At 36.4% G+C, this 15430-nt stretch overlaps 1 protein-coding gene and 1 long non-coding RNA gene across 2 annotated transcripts in view; one reads left to right on the plus strand and one right to left on the minus strand.

Moving 5' to 3' along the window:
• The first annotated feature begins 299 nt into the window (after positions 1-299).
• On the plus strand, positions 300-4782 carry LOC130242061 (uncharacterized). The gene is made up of 5 exons (XR_008838932.1): positions 300-361; positions 995-1059; positions 1311-1408; positions 1495-1587; positions 4700-4782. It is a non-coding gene; the product is annotated as an uncharacterized LOC130242061 (long non-coding RNA).
• Positions 4783-6957: 2175 nt separating this feature from the next.
• Positions 6958-15430, minus strand: part of plppr4a (phospholipid phosphatase related 4a) — a 50500-nt gene continuing 42027 nt past the window's right edge. Inside the window, exons 5-7 of the mRNA XM_056473942.1 lie at positions 11983-12040; positions 11677-11850; positions 6958-10551 (exon numbers count right to left, since the gene is read on the minus strand). Of these exons, the coding sequence (XP_056329917.1) occupies positions 9046-10551; positions 11677-11850; positions 11983-12040 (1738 nt within the window). The 3' untranslated portion in view covers positions 6958-9045. The remainder of the gene's footprint in view (positions 10552-11676; positions 11851-11982; positions 12041-15430) is intronic.

The raw sequence follows: 15430 nt of genomic DNA on the forward strand, positions 1-15430 counted from the left end.
TTAAGATATAACTAAACTTAAGTATATAGGCTATGGGCTCTGGGTTATTAATAAAAAGTATTCCTCCAGTTTGTTTTGATAAACCAACAAAGATAACTTGCTAATGAATGCATTATTTTGTACATTTTTTATTTTTCTGAATTAAATGTTTTTTTCATCTGTTTCTTGGATTAATGGAATGGAATTAATTGTGTTGCCAAAATAAATAAATAAAAATTAACCGGAACTAACAAAATAATATAAACATGACGCGGACGCGCATCATCGTGCACGCGCAGGTCGCAGTAGCGTTTTCAAATAGCGAGTTGTAACGGCTCCTTTCCTCCATTTCATGACGGCTGTCATCTCTAACACACGGAAGGTGAGTAAGTTGGCAAAATAAATGTACAAATTAGATACGATTTGCACACAAATATCTACACTTACACGCATCATTATGTCGTGTAATCTGTTTTAGGAACGTCTCGCGAAGCGATTGCTGTTGTATAAGATTGGGTAAACATTATTATTTTGCGATAATAACAATCGGCTGGATATACATAATCACTCAAATTACACGTCTACCTCACACAAATATAAATAATTTGATGTAAAATATTGATTTATGTCGAAATATTTTATTGTCATTGAACACGAAGCTTCCATGAAAGCCATTGCAAGCGACCGTTAATTTCAAATTAAACAGATAACGTTATACATTCGTACTTATTAGACGGCTTTTTTCCACAAATATATTTATTTATTTATTGTCTTCCCTTACATAAACAGTGTGTAGCAAGTGTCTTGAGCAGGGTTGCTTATATTACTTTCTAGCCGCGATGCTATCTAATATTCTTTCCTTTTATTGTTTGTGAGTAATATTACGCATTTGTTATTATTTGCGTTTCTTAAACAGTTACCTGTGTGACAAATTGTGTCTAAGTTATGTACTTCAATATATTTTTTATTCATTCACACAAATAATGTACATAAAGCCTGCCTTTTTCCTTCTCAGAACATCCACATAAACCCTGAAATTGTTCAGTATTCTCTCAAACAGCCGTTTGAGTCACCTCAAATGTAAGTATTTTTTAAGTAACTAACTGAAATGGAAATAAATGTAAAAATACTTCATTTAACAAACAATATTATTTGATAATCATTATCCAGCTGGGTAACACTGAACTAATGACATTAAACTTTTAACCTTTTAAGTGTTTAAAATCACTCACTTATTTTCTCATTTGCTTGTTTCTGATGTATCCATATTAGGTGTAAATCATTGTGACAGATATAGACTAGAAATTTAAAGTTTGCTGTATCAAATCCAGGTAGCAGAGGGCCAGATTGAAACGGTCCGATGCACTTCACTTGCAATGCAGATCATCATTTCTGGACAGCTTTCTACTTACTGCTGTGGACATGAAAGGTTCAGCAGACTTTTTGCTCTGAATGAATGGCTATTAACATGGTGTGAAGAATTTGCTCTTTATTAACAATTGGAATCTTTTCTAGGATCGTCCTAGGCTTGCCCATGCTGATGGGCTGCACCACAGCAGTACTGGAGCTGAATTCCTGTCGGACAACATCTTCAGGATGCTTTGACTAGTTAGTGAAAATCCACATTTTAGTCATGTAGACTTTTGCTCGTCCCACTTTAATCACAGTAATGCATATCTGGCTAACTTCATAGAAACTGTCTGTTCCTCGTATTATTAGATCAAGAATTTAATATACTATGTGTTCTAGAAAAAAATCTATTAAAAATCAAACCAGAAAAATGGTAAATAAGTGAAAATACTTTTTTTTTTTTTTTAAGTTCGGTCTTCTAAACGTCAGGCCACCTGCACCTAAAGCACGTATTGTAAATGAACAGACAACAATCTTAATGCACTAATAATCCTAATCTTAATGTCTTACTGAAACCTGACTAAAGCAAAATAACTACAGTATGTGAACTTGAATTTAATTAAATTACATTTATTATTAGATAAAGCAACATAATGCTTGGGTAAATTAAAATTAATAGTTGTTCAATTAAAATAATATTTATAAAGTGTCCACCAAATTATAGTTTTTTTACAGAGTAGTGAGTTAGTTAATACCACCTCACAAATAAACATGGTTTAAAGTAAATAAAAATTTTGTCATCATTTACCCACCTCTAATATGTTCCAAACCTGTTTGATTTTCTTTCTTTAGTTGAGCGCAAAACATTATATTTTGATTAAAGCTGAACATTTTTAACCATTAAAAATAAATTATAACCAGTATAACAAAAGTATGGATTGTGGTTATAGGTTTTCTGTTTTCAGTTTAACAGATGAAAGAAACTTAAACAGGATTGGAACAAGTGAAGGTTGAGTAAATGATGACAGAATTAAATTTTTTGGGTGAACTGTCCCTTTAAAGTGGAAGTGAAGCACTCAGTCAAGTTTACATTCATTTGTAAATTGATGTCCAGTTTAGTGAAAATATAATAAACAAACTCGATTAATGTAACCATTATTGAAGAAAAGAGCATGTTTTACAATAGTTTATATTTTTAGAGCTAGGGTGCAGCTATTTTGGAATATCACTGTCTGACGTCACAAGGTTGGTTCCGTTCCCTCAGCTGAACAGATACAGTGGAAGTAATGTACTGAACACGGACACTGGAAAGCCTAATTTAACACAATGCATGAAGTTTTGGATGTGCATTACAGAGCTGGTGCAAATACAAGCATTACATTTACAGTTAAAGTCAGAATTATTAACCCCCCTTTGAATTATTTTTTTTCTTTTTTAAAATATTTTCCAAATGATGTTTAGCAGAGGAAGGAAATTTTCACAGTATGTCTGATACTATTTTTTCTTCTGGAGAAAGTTTTATTTGTTTTATTTCAGCTAGAATAAAAGCAGTTTTTAATTTTTTTAAAGCCATTTTAAGGTCAAAATTATTAGCCCTTTTAAGTTATATTTTTTGATAGTTTACAGAACAAACCATCGTTATACAGTAACTTGCCTAATTACCCTAACCTGCCTAGTTTACCTAATTAACCTAGTTAAGCCTTTAAATGTCACTTTAAGCTGAATACTAGTGTTCTGAAAAATATCTAGTAAAATATTATTTACTCTCATCATGGCAAAGATAAAATAAAACAGTTATTAGAAATGAGTTACTAAAACTATTATGTTTAGAAATGTGTTTTAAAAATTGGAAATTAGGGAAAAAAATAAACAAGGGTGCTAATAATTCAATGGAGCTAATAATTCTGACTTCAACTGTATGTCCGAAACATAAAAATACATTTTTTAATTTTTCTTTTATTACCGATCAATTGATGTGCTTTGGTCCACTCTCTGTTTTACGATGCCTGACTGCCCTCAATGTCTTTAACAAGATCTGGTACCTGACGTAATGGAGGCGGGTACTTTCACTTTTCACTATATAGCCCCTCACTTCTGTTCATGTTCAAACCAAACTAAGATCGGTGCCGTTTTTCACATCACAGGTTTTTTCGTGCTTCATATTTAATGTTGAAAGATTATTGTAATCGTTGCATTAGTCTGAATGTAAATCACCATGCCAGGCAGCGCTGCACCAGTGTGAGAGAGTAGACCAAAGCACATCAAATGAACAGTATTTAAAAAAAAAAAAGAAAAATAGTAAACATTTAAAAAAAAATTAGATTTTAAACACAAGTGTGTTCCTTGTATTTGTACCAGCTCTGCGATACATGTCCACAACTTCACGCATTGTGTTAAATTAGGCTTTTCAGTCTTCATGTTCAGTCCATTACTTCCACGACATCAGTTCAGTTGAGGGAATGGAACCAACCAGGTGACACAGCGACATTCCAAAATAGCTGCACCCTAGCTCTAAAAACTACAGTAAAACATGGCATTTTCTTCAAAATGGTTACATTAATCGAGTTTGTAATATATATTTTCATCAAAGTAGAAAACAATTTGCAAAATAACGTAAACTTGACAGACTGCTTTACTTTCATTTATATATTTTAAAAAACAAGACCAACTTTATATTAAGGCACCTTAACCACAGTACTTAAAGTTAAATTAATAATATGGTACAATGCACTTATTAAGTACTGTATATACATGTTTTTACATTGTATTATTGTAAAAACTTATTGTTGAGCCCTGTAATATTAATTTCTGTATTTCAAAGGCCACTTAAATTGTCCAAAAACAATATTTGACCTTCATGCATAATTGATTTTAATTTTTAACTCATTTAATTTTCTCTTTATTTAATGTGTTTTTATTCAACTAATGGTTAATTAAAAAAAAAAAAAAGCTAATAACTACAACCTGAATAAAATAACTATCGCAAATGCACTACACTCAAAGTTATAGTGCATTATCTGTGTGAATGAGTGGGAAAATATGTGGGGTGCACTAATGAGGGAGTGGTTTCAGACACAGCTTTTGTGTTGTCTTATTTCTGCTTGTGCTCAGATATTTGAGAGGTTTACATTCTATGGATTTTGCCTTTATTGATGTATACAGGCACTCTGCAAGCAGTGAAAAAAAATCCTTTTATATAAATTAAGACAATTCCTAACTTTATTGATGTTTCCTTTTGTTATTCAGAAATGTTCTGCATATCTTTTGTGTATATGTCTTGATAAGTAAAAAAAATGGCTCTGGGAATATTGTGAATTTCTTTTGTTTTCATAACTTCTCAGGTTAACTACTTTTTAATTTACTTTTATAGGGACACCTCCAATGTGAAGCAGTGGACAGCTAAAGATGTTGCTGACTGTTATTGCCAGACATTATTTAAATTTGATTTTTTGCATTAAAATGTATATTACATTATTAATCATATTATGTGAATGTAATTGTGATGTATATTGATTAATAAAAGTAATTATTTAAGAAAAATGCAATTGTATTTTTTAAAAATCTATAAACATGTATAGATAAAGATAGATAGATAGATAGATAGATAGATAGATAGATAGATGTCTATTGAATTTGTGATTAAACATGTTTGCACAAACCATAAATTAAGAGAGATAGGAAAAACAAGCATTAAAAAATAAAATGGTGCTTCAAAGCACTCAAGGTGGTTCCTGGTCATTCTTAATAAGAGGGTTCCTCAGAGAACTGCTCCTTTTGAAATAGTGCCTAGAGGTTCTTTAGAGGGTTCCGCCGGCGTGGCAATTTGAAGAACCCCAAAAAGTGCCTCCATGAACCTTTCATTTTTACAGTGTTAATAAGAGGGTTCTTCCAGGAACCCTTGAAGTTCCTCAAAGAACTGCCCTTTTATTAAATGGTGCCTAGAGGTTCTTTAGAGGGTTCCGCCGGTGTGGCAATGTGAAAACCCCCAAAAAGTGCCTCCAGGAACCTTTAATTTTTACAGTGTAGTATGTGGAAAATTAGAAATTTGCATAATAGATGTGAGCTGGCAAATCTCCAGAAACTGTGTGATCCTCTCAAGTCAGTATGGACCAGAATCTCTGAGGAATGTTTCCAGAAAAGTATATAAAATATTTATATACAAAAACATCTCTAAACTTAAATCATGAACCTTACCAACACTGTAAAAAATACTGCAAATTTACAGCCAAATTTAACATTACTAAACTGTTTTTTGAAATCACAGTTCATTGCCGTTAACAAAAAGCATGTGACATTGTTGGTGGGGGGAGGGGTGCAACCGAAAGTGAATAACGAGTTGCTCTCAGTGGATAGTGAAAGGATTTCATCGCAAGTAAAAGCTCTACGTTTAAATGTGCTAGTATAAATTTTGTGACCGATCAGGAAGGGGCACAATGACTAGTGTGTACGTGTGACATGTCAATCTTGTCAATTTTAGTGGAAATGACTTGTTAATCAAGTTTACATGTTGAAAATCACAAGTGTGTTAAACTGATCACATGAATTGCTTTATGTGTTAAGAATGCTATTTACATTTGAAATTAATGCCAGTCCAAGACGGGTGACTTGAAAATGTGTGACTAGCAGTTTGTAACGGTAGAAGCAGGGCTTAATTTGTGCCAGAACACGTCAGATCCGGCACTTCTGAAATCTGATCCGGTACCTCATTTTACGGATCCTCTCTTCAACCGCCCTCCTTCCCCATTTGCTGTTCACTCTTCCGCGACTCCCCAACCCACTTCACTTTCGTCAGCGACAACAACTCACTCTTCGTGTCACTCAACATCTCGCTCTCCAACTCTCAACTTTCGCTCCTCGGCTAACATGCCGGATCAGTTACCCTATCTGTTCCGGGACCTCGCAATTTACAAATTAGGCACTGGTTAGAGATTAACCCTCTAGGTATTTTGGGAGTTCAACATGTGTAAACGTTATATCAAAAAGGGCCATATGTGAAGGTTCATAAACTATTTTCAAGAGGAGCACATGATATGATTGAGCACGACTGGCTGCTTATCTGTAATCAGTAATAATCCAATCAGATGGATCCAAGCTTACAATAAATGGATCAATTTTTCCCTACTGCTCTATCTTCATTTTGTAAGAATCCCCCCTTCCACCCCATCTCCTCTTTTTCCTTCCTTTTCTAAGGGGAGCTCGTGAGACCTACCTAATCTCGGATCCCCTTATATGCTTTTTGACCGGGCGGGAGCCTTGGGGTCAATTATATCCGAGCTCAGGGTTTTCTCCTGGGACAGCATGCCATTAATGCCAAGCATATCTAAATGGGAACTTTTGAAATGAGTGGTCTTTTGGGTGTTCTAAAAGTGGTTATCAGTTGTGAACTAGTTTGATAAAGTTTTAAATTACATTTTTTCAGATGCTTAGTAAAAGGACTGTGGGTGCTGACATCTGAGGTTGAGACTACACGTGCAGACACATATGGTAGATGTTTTTTCTTACTATAAATAGGGAATGAAACAGAGCAGAAAAGTCACATAAACAATGAAGCGATATATTTTTTATGACACCATGCAGGAGAGTGTGGAAATAAAAAAGTATCTTTTGGCTGTGATACCAAACATTTATTTCAATATATATTAAGACATATCATCCTTAGTCAAAATACATTGCTAAACAAAACCCCACAAGGCCAACTTCCAAATATCTGTCAACAGGTTCAACAAAAAGCCATCTCTCTGATGTACCATATCTGGTTTAGAGCACTAATAAAGCAAGTGTCTCTATGACACTCAAATAATACCCCACCGATCTCTTTAACATCTTAACAGTTTGCTGGCAAAGTTACAAATTCATATTTACAGGGGTAAAAAGATTGAATGATTATTGAGTTGATTCCGCAGAGTGTGAATAGAGTATAAATCAAGGTACCAGCCATCACTATTAAAGGCATCATTTACAAAAGGAAAGCAAAACAAATCCTCCAGTTACCGTACATACAGTTTTAAGTCACCATGCATATGTAAGGACAGGTTTAAGCCTCAATGTGGGGTACAAGTATACTGTACAAGCATATATAAAATCTTTAAAATGTGTTGGTTCTGATTCACTCTTTTAAAACAGACACATCAAAATATGTATACTTTATATATACTGTACTGTATCAATAATAAAAATAAAGATAAATAAATAAGCAACATCATATAGATGACACCATACATAAATGAACTAAAAGCATCTTGTTCAACATACATTCTTATTTGGCAATATTTATGTATATATTACAACATGGTCCTAACAAGGATGTAAACAATGAGCTAGAAATACAAGTACACAGTTTAGAACTGTTTAGAAATACACACGCCATACAGGACGAATCCTAACATTATCTATTTTGTGTATTTTATCATAACGTCTTACTTTAGCACTTGTCTTTATGTAACGACTGTGCCCGATTTTCAACGCCAACTGATGGCAATGAGAGTGGTAGCCAACAATTCTGCACCGTAATAATTACAGCAGCAACCTGTAACATGTTTGTACAGTTACTATAAGATGGAGACAAGTAATCACTAGCTAATAGGCATATTTCTTTTTGAGGCACTCTATGAATATGATTATTAGTAGTATTTTTAGACATTTACAAAAATATGCAATGAATTCCCACTATTACCTTTGGGGCCTCCTATTGCTCTTATATCTTGTATGCTTCTCTGCAATGTGCAGCGAAGTAGCTATGAGTCATTTGTTTATGCCCACACGCTTAGAAACAAAGAGGACAATGCACCTTAGTAGCTATATAACCCCATCCTGTGAGGCAAAATGGGGGAACAAGTAAGAAAATGATGCACACTACATCACTGTAAACGTACAGCAATGAGCCATAAAGCACGATACTTGTGCTCAAAGAACACTAGAACAAAATAAGGGGGCTTACAAATCAATATATATGAGTGAAACAGTGGTCATTGGCATGTGGAACTGAATAAAAGTTGTATATTTCACAAAGGCAATATGACATTAGTGTCTGAACAATGTATTGTCCACTGTATTACAATGCCAAAGGCAGAGTCTCTATAAATTCATTGTCTCTATGCCAGCAAAGAGGTCTTTTAGCTGTTTGAATGAGAAAATGGCTCATTTATGGTCACCAAAACACACAGTGATTAAATAAGCCCCCTTAAACAATGCATCCTTTTGGTTAATAAACCATTGCTAAAACCCTCTGTAAACATGACTATAACATTCTCCTATTTGTCTAAAAGCTATGCGTCTGATTGAAAGCCCGGCTAAAACATTTCAAAGCGAACACAATTATTACCGTAAGCATTAAAAGATGTGATTGTGTGGCCCAATATACGTACAAATATTTATATTCAGAAAATATATATAAATTTACAAAGTGTTTAAAAGCACCCACGTTGCCTTTAGACAACAGACAATGGATTTGATAACAAAGCTATTTAGATGAAATCAAACAAATACCTTTATCAAACAGCCCCAATTTTCATAATTTGTGCTTATGCTTTTGTAATGAGGCCAACAGAATGTAGTCAGAAAAAGCACAACATTGTGTTACGTGTTCTGGAGAGTGCGGTCAGGAAATGTAGATGCATCCAAACTCACCATGTCTACTGAGTTCCCTAACAGAGGCTCTTGCCTTCATAGTTCAGAGAGCAAAGCAACTCTTAGGGTTGACATGGAAAGAGGTTTCATTCACTCTTTGAAAGTCAAAATGGGGGGAGGTGTTGGGGAGGGTTTGAAAAAGTGAGGCAGGTTCCTGGCGTTGTCAGGACTAGGTCCTCTTTCGGGCAACAGAATGATGTTGCCTTTCCTGCGCAAGGTGGAGTCTCGACTGGAGGTGGTGGAGAGAGTTTCCGAGGTGGCTTCACTGCTGACTTCCACTGGTGTGACTCGAATGGTGGTGATACTCTGTTGGTGGTGATGATGATGGAAGTGGGGATGGTGAGGGTTGCTCATGTCAGGTAGGCTTCGGTTTCCATCTATGGACCCGTAGCTATCTCTCAATGACTCACAGCTTTCAGAATCCCGATTTAGATCATTTAACTCGAGGGACTGTCGGATACTGACCCGCTCCTGTGGTTTCCACCTCCAGGATCCACTTCCATCTGTGGATGGTGGTTTCACTACAGGCTTGTTCTCAGGGTGGGCCTCCACTCGAACAATGCCAGTGTTAGGTTCCTGATCCATCAGAGCTTTATAACGAATAGATCCTGTACAACTCACGGTGCTGGCCTCACTTTTAGGACTACCATGTAGCATGCCCTGCTGCTTGGACATTGCAATGACCTGCATAATACGTGGCTGACTGTTAGTCCGGCAGACGGTGCTTTTCTCTGCCACCTTCAGCCACTTTGATCGTGCTGTCCCACCCCCTCCCCCACCATCATTCATCTCCTCACCATCCTCCTGATGTGAGGAACTCACATTCTCATGTGTCTCCTCAGGGATGTGAACAAGTTGGGAGGACCCTGGTCGCGACTGAATCGATACTCTGGCACCACCAGCTAAACCACCAGAGTTATTATGATTGGCTAATGGCACAGCACTAGCAGCAAGCTTCATATATTGCCCAGGGGGTCCACCACGTAGCTCCCCATCCAAGCCAACAGCAGAGGGTTCGGAACTGCAGCGGAGCTCCATGCTTCGCTGGGGAGACAGTTGTCCAGCCTCAGCCTCCATGACCTGCAGAGACAGTTTGCGGTTCTCATTCTTGATCTTCCACTGTGAGAGCAGCTGCTTAGAACGTGTGGAGTCCATGGAGGCATGGATAGCAGCGTGGCGTCGTGGCACTGGTTCTTCAACTCCAGTTGAATGCACACGAGGAAGGGTGTTGCTGAATGTCACAAAGCTCTCCTTGCAGAGGGGACTGGGTGGTGTAATGCACTCTACCTCTGTGCTTGCCCTCTTCAAGCTGGACAAGCTGTTCTCTCTGTGGGATGGGCCACGTAGCAGGATACTCTCAGAGCGTGCTGAGGTTGGACGTTCACGCATGCTCAGGCTTTTAGGTGGAAGTAAGCGTGGTGGATCTGTGTTCAGGTTAGGGAGAGGTCTCAGAGGCTCCCGCAAGGCAGGTGGAGGCCCTACTGGCTGGGGTTGTGGTAGAGGTTGTGGGGGTAGGGGCTGTCGGATAGGAGGATGCACATGTATCTTCAGAGATGTGTCTTCACTAGGTTTAAAGTTCCCAACTGCATACAGACCCTAAAGTAGTGCAAAAAGGCAGAAATATCTTGGTAAGGATAGTGATCATTTAAAAAAAAGATTTATATTTAAAATTAGGCTTTGATAGGGCTATTTTGCATTTAATTCAATACAAAATATGGTCACACGTTATTTTGATGGTTCAGTTGTTGAATTTAAGTTACATTGCATCTACATGCCAACTAATTCTCATTAGATTATAAGTAGACTAGTAGATTGGGGTTAGGGTTAGTGTAAGTTGACGTGTACTTGCAACGTTTCTTATAGTCAGTTAAATGTCTGTTGAATGTCTGTATCAACAGATATTAAGCAGACAGTCTACTAATACTCAAATGGACCATCAAAATAAAGTTTTACCCTATATATTCCCTGCTGAACAGTATGCTAGACGTTTTAAGTTGGTATCCCAACCTGGCCAAGCTGTATTTGGTTGGTTTAGCTGAGTAACCAGCAGTTCTCCCGGTCTGACCACCTGTAAAGTATACCAACCCCTCTAGAACCAGTAGACAGATCTGTCTGATCAAAAGATATTCTATGTCAAATTTCATACTATTCAACAATAATAAAACTACCTCCTAATAATGTTGCCTCTATAATCAAATATGAGCTTACATGGACTTTAAAGAAACTTCCTCATCTTGTCTATGATTTGTACACCAGTTGTAAGATTTCAGAGCCAAACAGCATTAAATAGCTAATCGCTTCACCTCATAATGTACTTTTGCTAAACAAGCAATATAACCAGGACCTAGTGAACTGATTCACCTTAACTGGGTTAATCCCTCCTAAAGGAGTTTTGGAATTGTTGTCTATGTTAGAAATCACAGAGTACACATAACACTCAGAGCAGGTTGAGCAGAGGGAAAGGAGAGTGAGTAAAATAAGAAAGAAATGGTGGGAGGAATGTGAGGGGTGTGTGGGTGGAGAGCTGAAAAGGAGCCACAAGGGATTTGCATGTGTGAGCTATTTTTACTTCCATTAAAACGCCATTGTCTTATAGCACCTCGACTAATTCTCTATGATTCTTCTCAGGTTTCATACAGTAATATAGATCAGTCATGGGATTATGGAATTAATTATGATCCACACAGTGCATTTGAAAGCCACTGCAATAGCAGGACTCACCAGATAGATGGCTATGCCTCCTCCGAGAAGAAAGCCACAGTAGACATCTACAGCATGGTTCTTGAACTGAATAATGCGAGTCAGGCCACAGATAATGCCACAGATGATAAAGGAGAACACTAGGAGTGGCTTCAGGAGCTTGGATGAGTCAGTCAGAGTGGCATTAAAGTACATCTGTGGAAGGAGACCAGTCTTTTAACTGAAGTTTTAGGAAATGCTTTATAGTGGAAAGGACAGTGGGATAGCTTGGCATGCAGTTACATATTGGTTGAGTCAACTGTGCCATGTGTCAAATGGATTACTTACGGAGATGTACACAGCCGCAAAGGCTGCCAGTGTGGCATGCTGAGATGGGAAGGACTTCCTGTAATAAGAGACAGACAGCCTTGTAAGATCTCTAGATCCTTTTCACAATGAGGTACTGCAGCATACTAAAGGACAGATGGGAATGGAAAGCCACAGATGATCACGTCCATTGCGCCCAAACAGAATTGGGGCTTTTAATTTTCAGGAATGTTTGCATAAAACCAACTGATATGTTATAATTAGGCATCTCTACTGCATGTTTTTTGGGAGACACATTTCAAAGCACATAACAGAAGTGTTTACGTTTAATTTTCACGTTTGCAAAATGTCTGCACAACATATAATCGTAGGTATTGAGAGTGCATGAAATGAGTGGAAGATTGAAAAGCAGAGCTGCGCAAATGGATGTGTGTGGGTGTGCTGGAACGGGCAGCCGGGTTGTGAGCAAAGCAGCAAGACTGAACTCTGTGTGGGTTTTACAGGAACGCCATGTGCCAGAGTAGAGCGCCGCATTCATTCTGCTGCCTTCACATTTATCCACACTGTTTACAACAGGGATTGCGTATACACCTATTGATCCAATCAGACCTTTAATATTGCACAGGCAGCCCCATTATATTTTGTCAGTAATAATGTGTCTAATCATCTTTGTTTGGGTATACTGTTAATCATCCACACCTTTGAGTTTCAGAGCCAGTTTTTCATAAGGTCAGCTTTACATTTCATGACACAGGCATTGGAAAAATCTTTAAATTGTACTAAAATATTATTACTCAAGCAGTAGTGAACTGAAAACAGATGTCATTAAAGGTGCGCTCTTAGTGGTTATTCACTTTTTGGTTTGCTTGGTTTGGACCAAAACAGAAAAATACTTTAAGCTAGGGCTGCACCGATCAACCTGCAAGAAACCTGAAGCTGCTGGGATTTGCATTTTTGACCATCATGTCTACCGTTTTAGGTTTGTGCTAATTTTTTTATGTATCATAGTTTATCATATTTTTTTCCACATTTTTGGAATTATACATTCGGTTTTAAATCACTAACTACCTGAAAAACTTAGTTTGTGCAACTTAGCAGTTGTGTCCTCTAATTTTAAATCACTGCAGAGTCAGCCTGTGACAAAGCAAATGAAAATTTTTCTTATATGCAATTTGTTCTTTCTTTTAACAAAAATAAATAAATAAAAATTGGCTATCGCTATCAAATTGGCTAGTTTGCTTGTAAAAAATAAAATCGAATCGGCCATGGATACTTTAGCATTCACATGGGATTAACTTATTAACAAAAGTTCGGCAGTGGAACTACGCCTCACTTTGTCTCCTTAACCAATTAACTACTCCCTAAAAACTTATTTAAGGACCCCTCTCCCTCGCTCTTTTTCCTTGCTTCCAATTAACCAACCTATAAGTAGGGCCAGACGGAATCTGCAGAAATTTTTTGCTATTTCTGCGCAGAATTTTGTTAAAAATCTGCGGATTTTTGCAGAATAATTTTGGGAGTACTAAAACCTTAATATATGAACTAAAAAGTAATACCTTTTTAATCTATATTTATTGTTTACAATGCAAATTCAATTAGATCCACTTTATTTGGTAAAAAAAGCAAGTCTTCTATATAATATATCTACTAAAAGACAGAAAATATGACTTTACAAACTGTATTGTGAATAAATTATATGAACATTTTCATATAAGTCAATAATTTTCCTAAAATTAATTTAAAAACGGAATAAATCTAAATGTACACACATTTACACAAGTAAATAAACAGATTTAATGATGGGCAAAAAAATCGGCGAGCGCAGATTCCGTGTGGACCTATAATCCTCTCTCTTTACTACTAGATTGAACCAGGGGTCCAATCACCCTACCAAAATATTTCAGAGCTGGAACCCCCATTCTGAGTCTCTGGGCATCATCGTAGGGTGCCCGATCAACCTACCTACCTGTTCACTGTTTATCCTCTTACTTCCCTTCCCCTTCATCCCACTGTTCTCTTTACCATCTATTTCATTCCTACATCCCTAGAATAAAGTCTAGCTCAAAGTGTGTCATGCTGGTGAAACTGTATTTTAAAGACAACTAAAACACTCCTGTGTGCTGAGGTGAACATGTTTATTGTTTGTCTGTACATATTTTGTTTTTATCAGCTGTGTTTTCATCCAAAAATGTGAATTAACTTTATGCGCAAAACTGCATTATATCATAAAAACGTGCGAATAAAGCAGCGTTTCCATCCAACGAGCCAAAGACAATAAAATTGTCACTTCTTGATTAACTGGTGCCAAATATCAACAGTAAAAATGGATTTGCTGCGGTAGGAGAAGCTGTGTGAATCTTTTCTTCATTTAATAATTGACTTGTGCCTCAGAAGGCAATCCTGACACGCAGTAAACGTGCGGTGGCGTTTGAAGACGTAATTAGTAAAATAATTACACTAATACTGAAACAGTCAAGGTGTTTTAGAATGACCAAAACAACATTTCAGATGTTTTACAATGTGCTCAGCCTGCTGGTTTGTCCATTCACACACATTTTTATCATCACATGATCTCTTATCTAAACATGATCTCTTATCTAAACATGATCTCAAAATCTAAACTATTTTTAATGTGCATACTGGCATTTGTTCGGTAAAAGTGTTTCCATTGTAGCTTTTCTAATCAAATAAAACGTTTATCCTACTCAGTTATGCACATAATTTTTTAATGCACATTTTCAAAATTGATGCGCTTTATGCCATTTCCATCCACTGATTTTAAAAAAATGCACATAAAAATAGGTGGATGAAAACATAGCTAATGGCTGCATTTTTCCAACATTCTTTGAATATTGTATTTTGTGTTCAACAAGAAAAAAAATCATAAAAGTTTAGAACAATTGAGTGTGAGAAAATGATGAGGAATTTTTCAGTTTTGAGTGAACAATCCCTTTAACAAAACATTCGGACCACGGTTTGCTTTATTCAAAACAAACTTGCCAAATACGAATTCACCATTGCAGATTATCCTGGAGGGAGGCTAATCTTATTCCAGTAAGTACAATTACCAAGTAAAATTTTAAATAAAAATAAAAAGCTTTAAGATCAGACTAAATCAAAATAGAGTGTATTTATTTATTTATTTACCTATTTATTTATTTATTAAATTCATGTTTATCATATTGTTGACCAACTTTATATATATATATATATAACAACAGAATCTTGGTCTCTCACTAAAACAAATTTCATTTTCCCCTGAAATCCTTTTATTTAGATTTTTTTTCCCTCACTGCCTGCTGCTTACTTTATGTCTCCTTCATGATGGTTTGCTTGCTCTATTTTTTAATTTTTAAGTGTATTTGGATAAAACTGTCTCCTAAATTCTCCTAAACTATTTTCACACGTTTTAAACACACATTCGGTGAAAAAAAATCCAAGTGTTTACCCAATAATATCCTGTTTGCTT

Source organism: Danio aesculapii, chromosome 2 (genome assembly GCF_903798145.1).
Source record: "Danio aesculapii chromosome 2, fDanAes4.1, whole genome shotgun sequence".
Taxonomy (NCBI): Eukaryota; Metazoa; Chordata; class Actinopteri; order Cypriniformes; family Danionidae; genus Danio; species Danio aesculapii.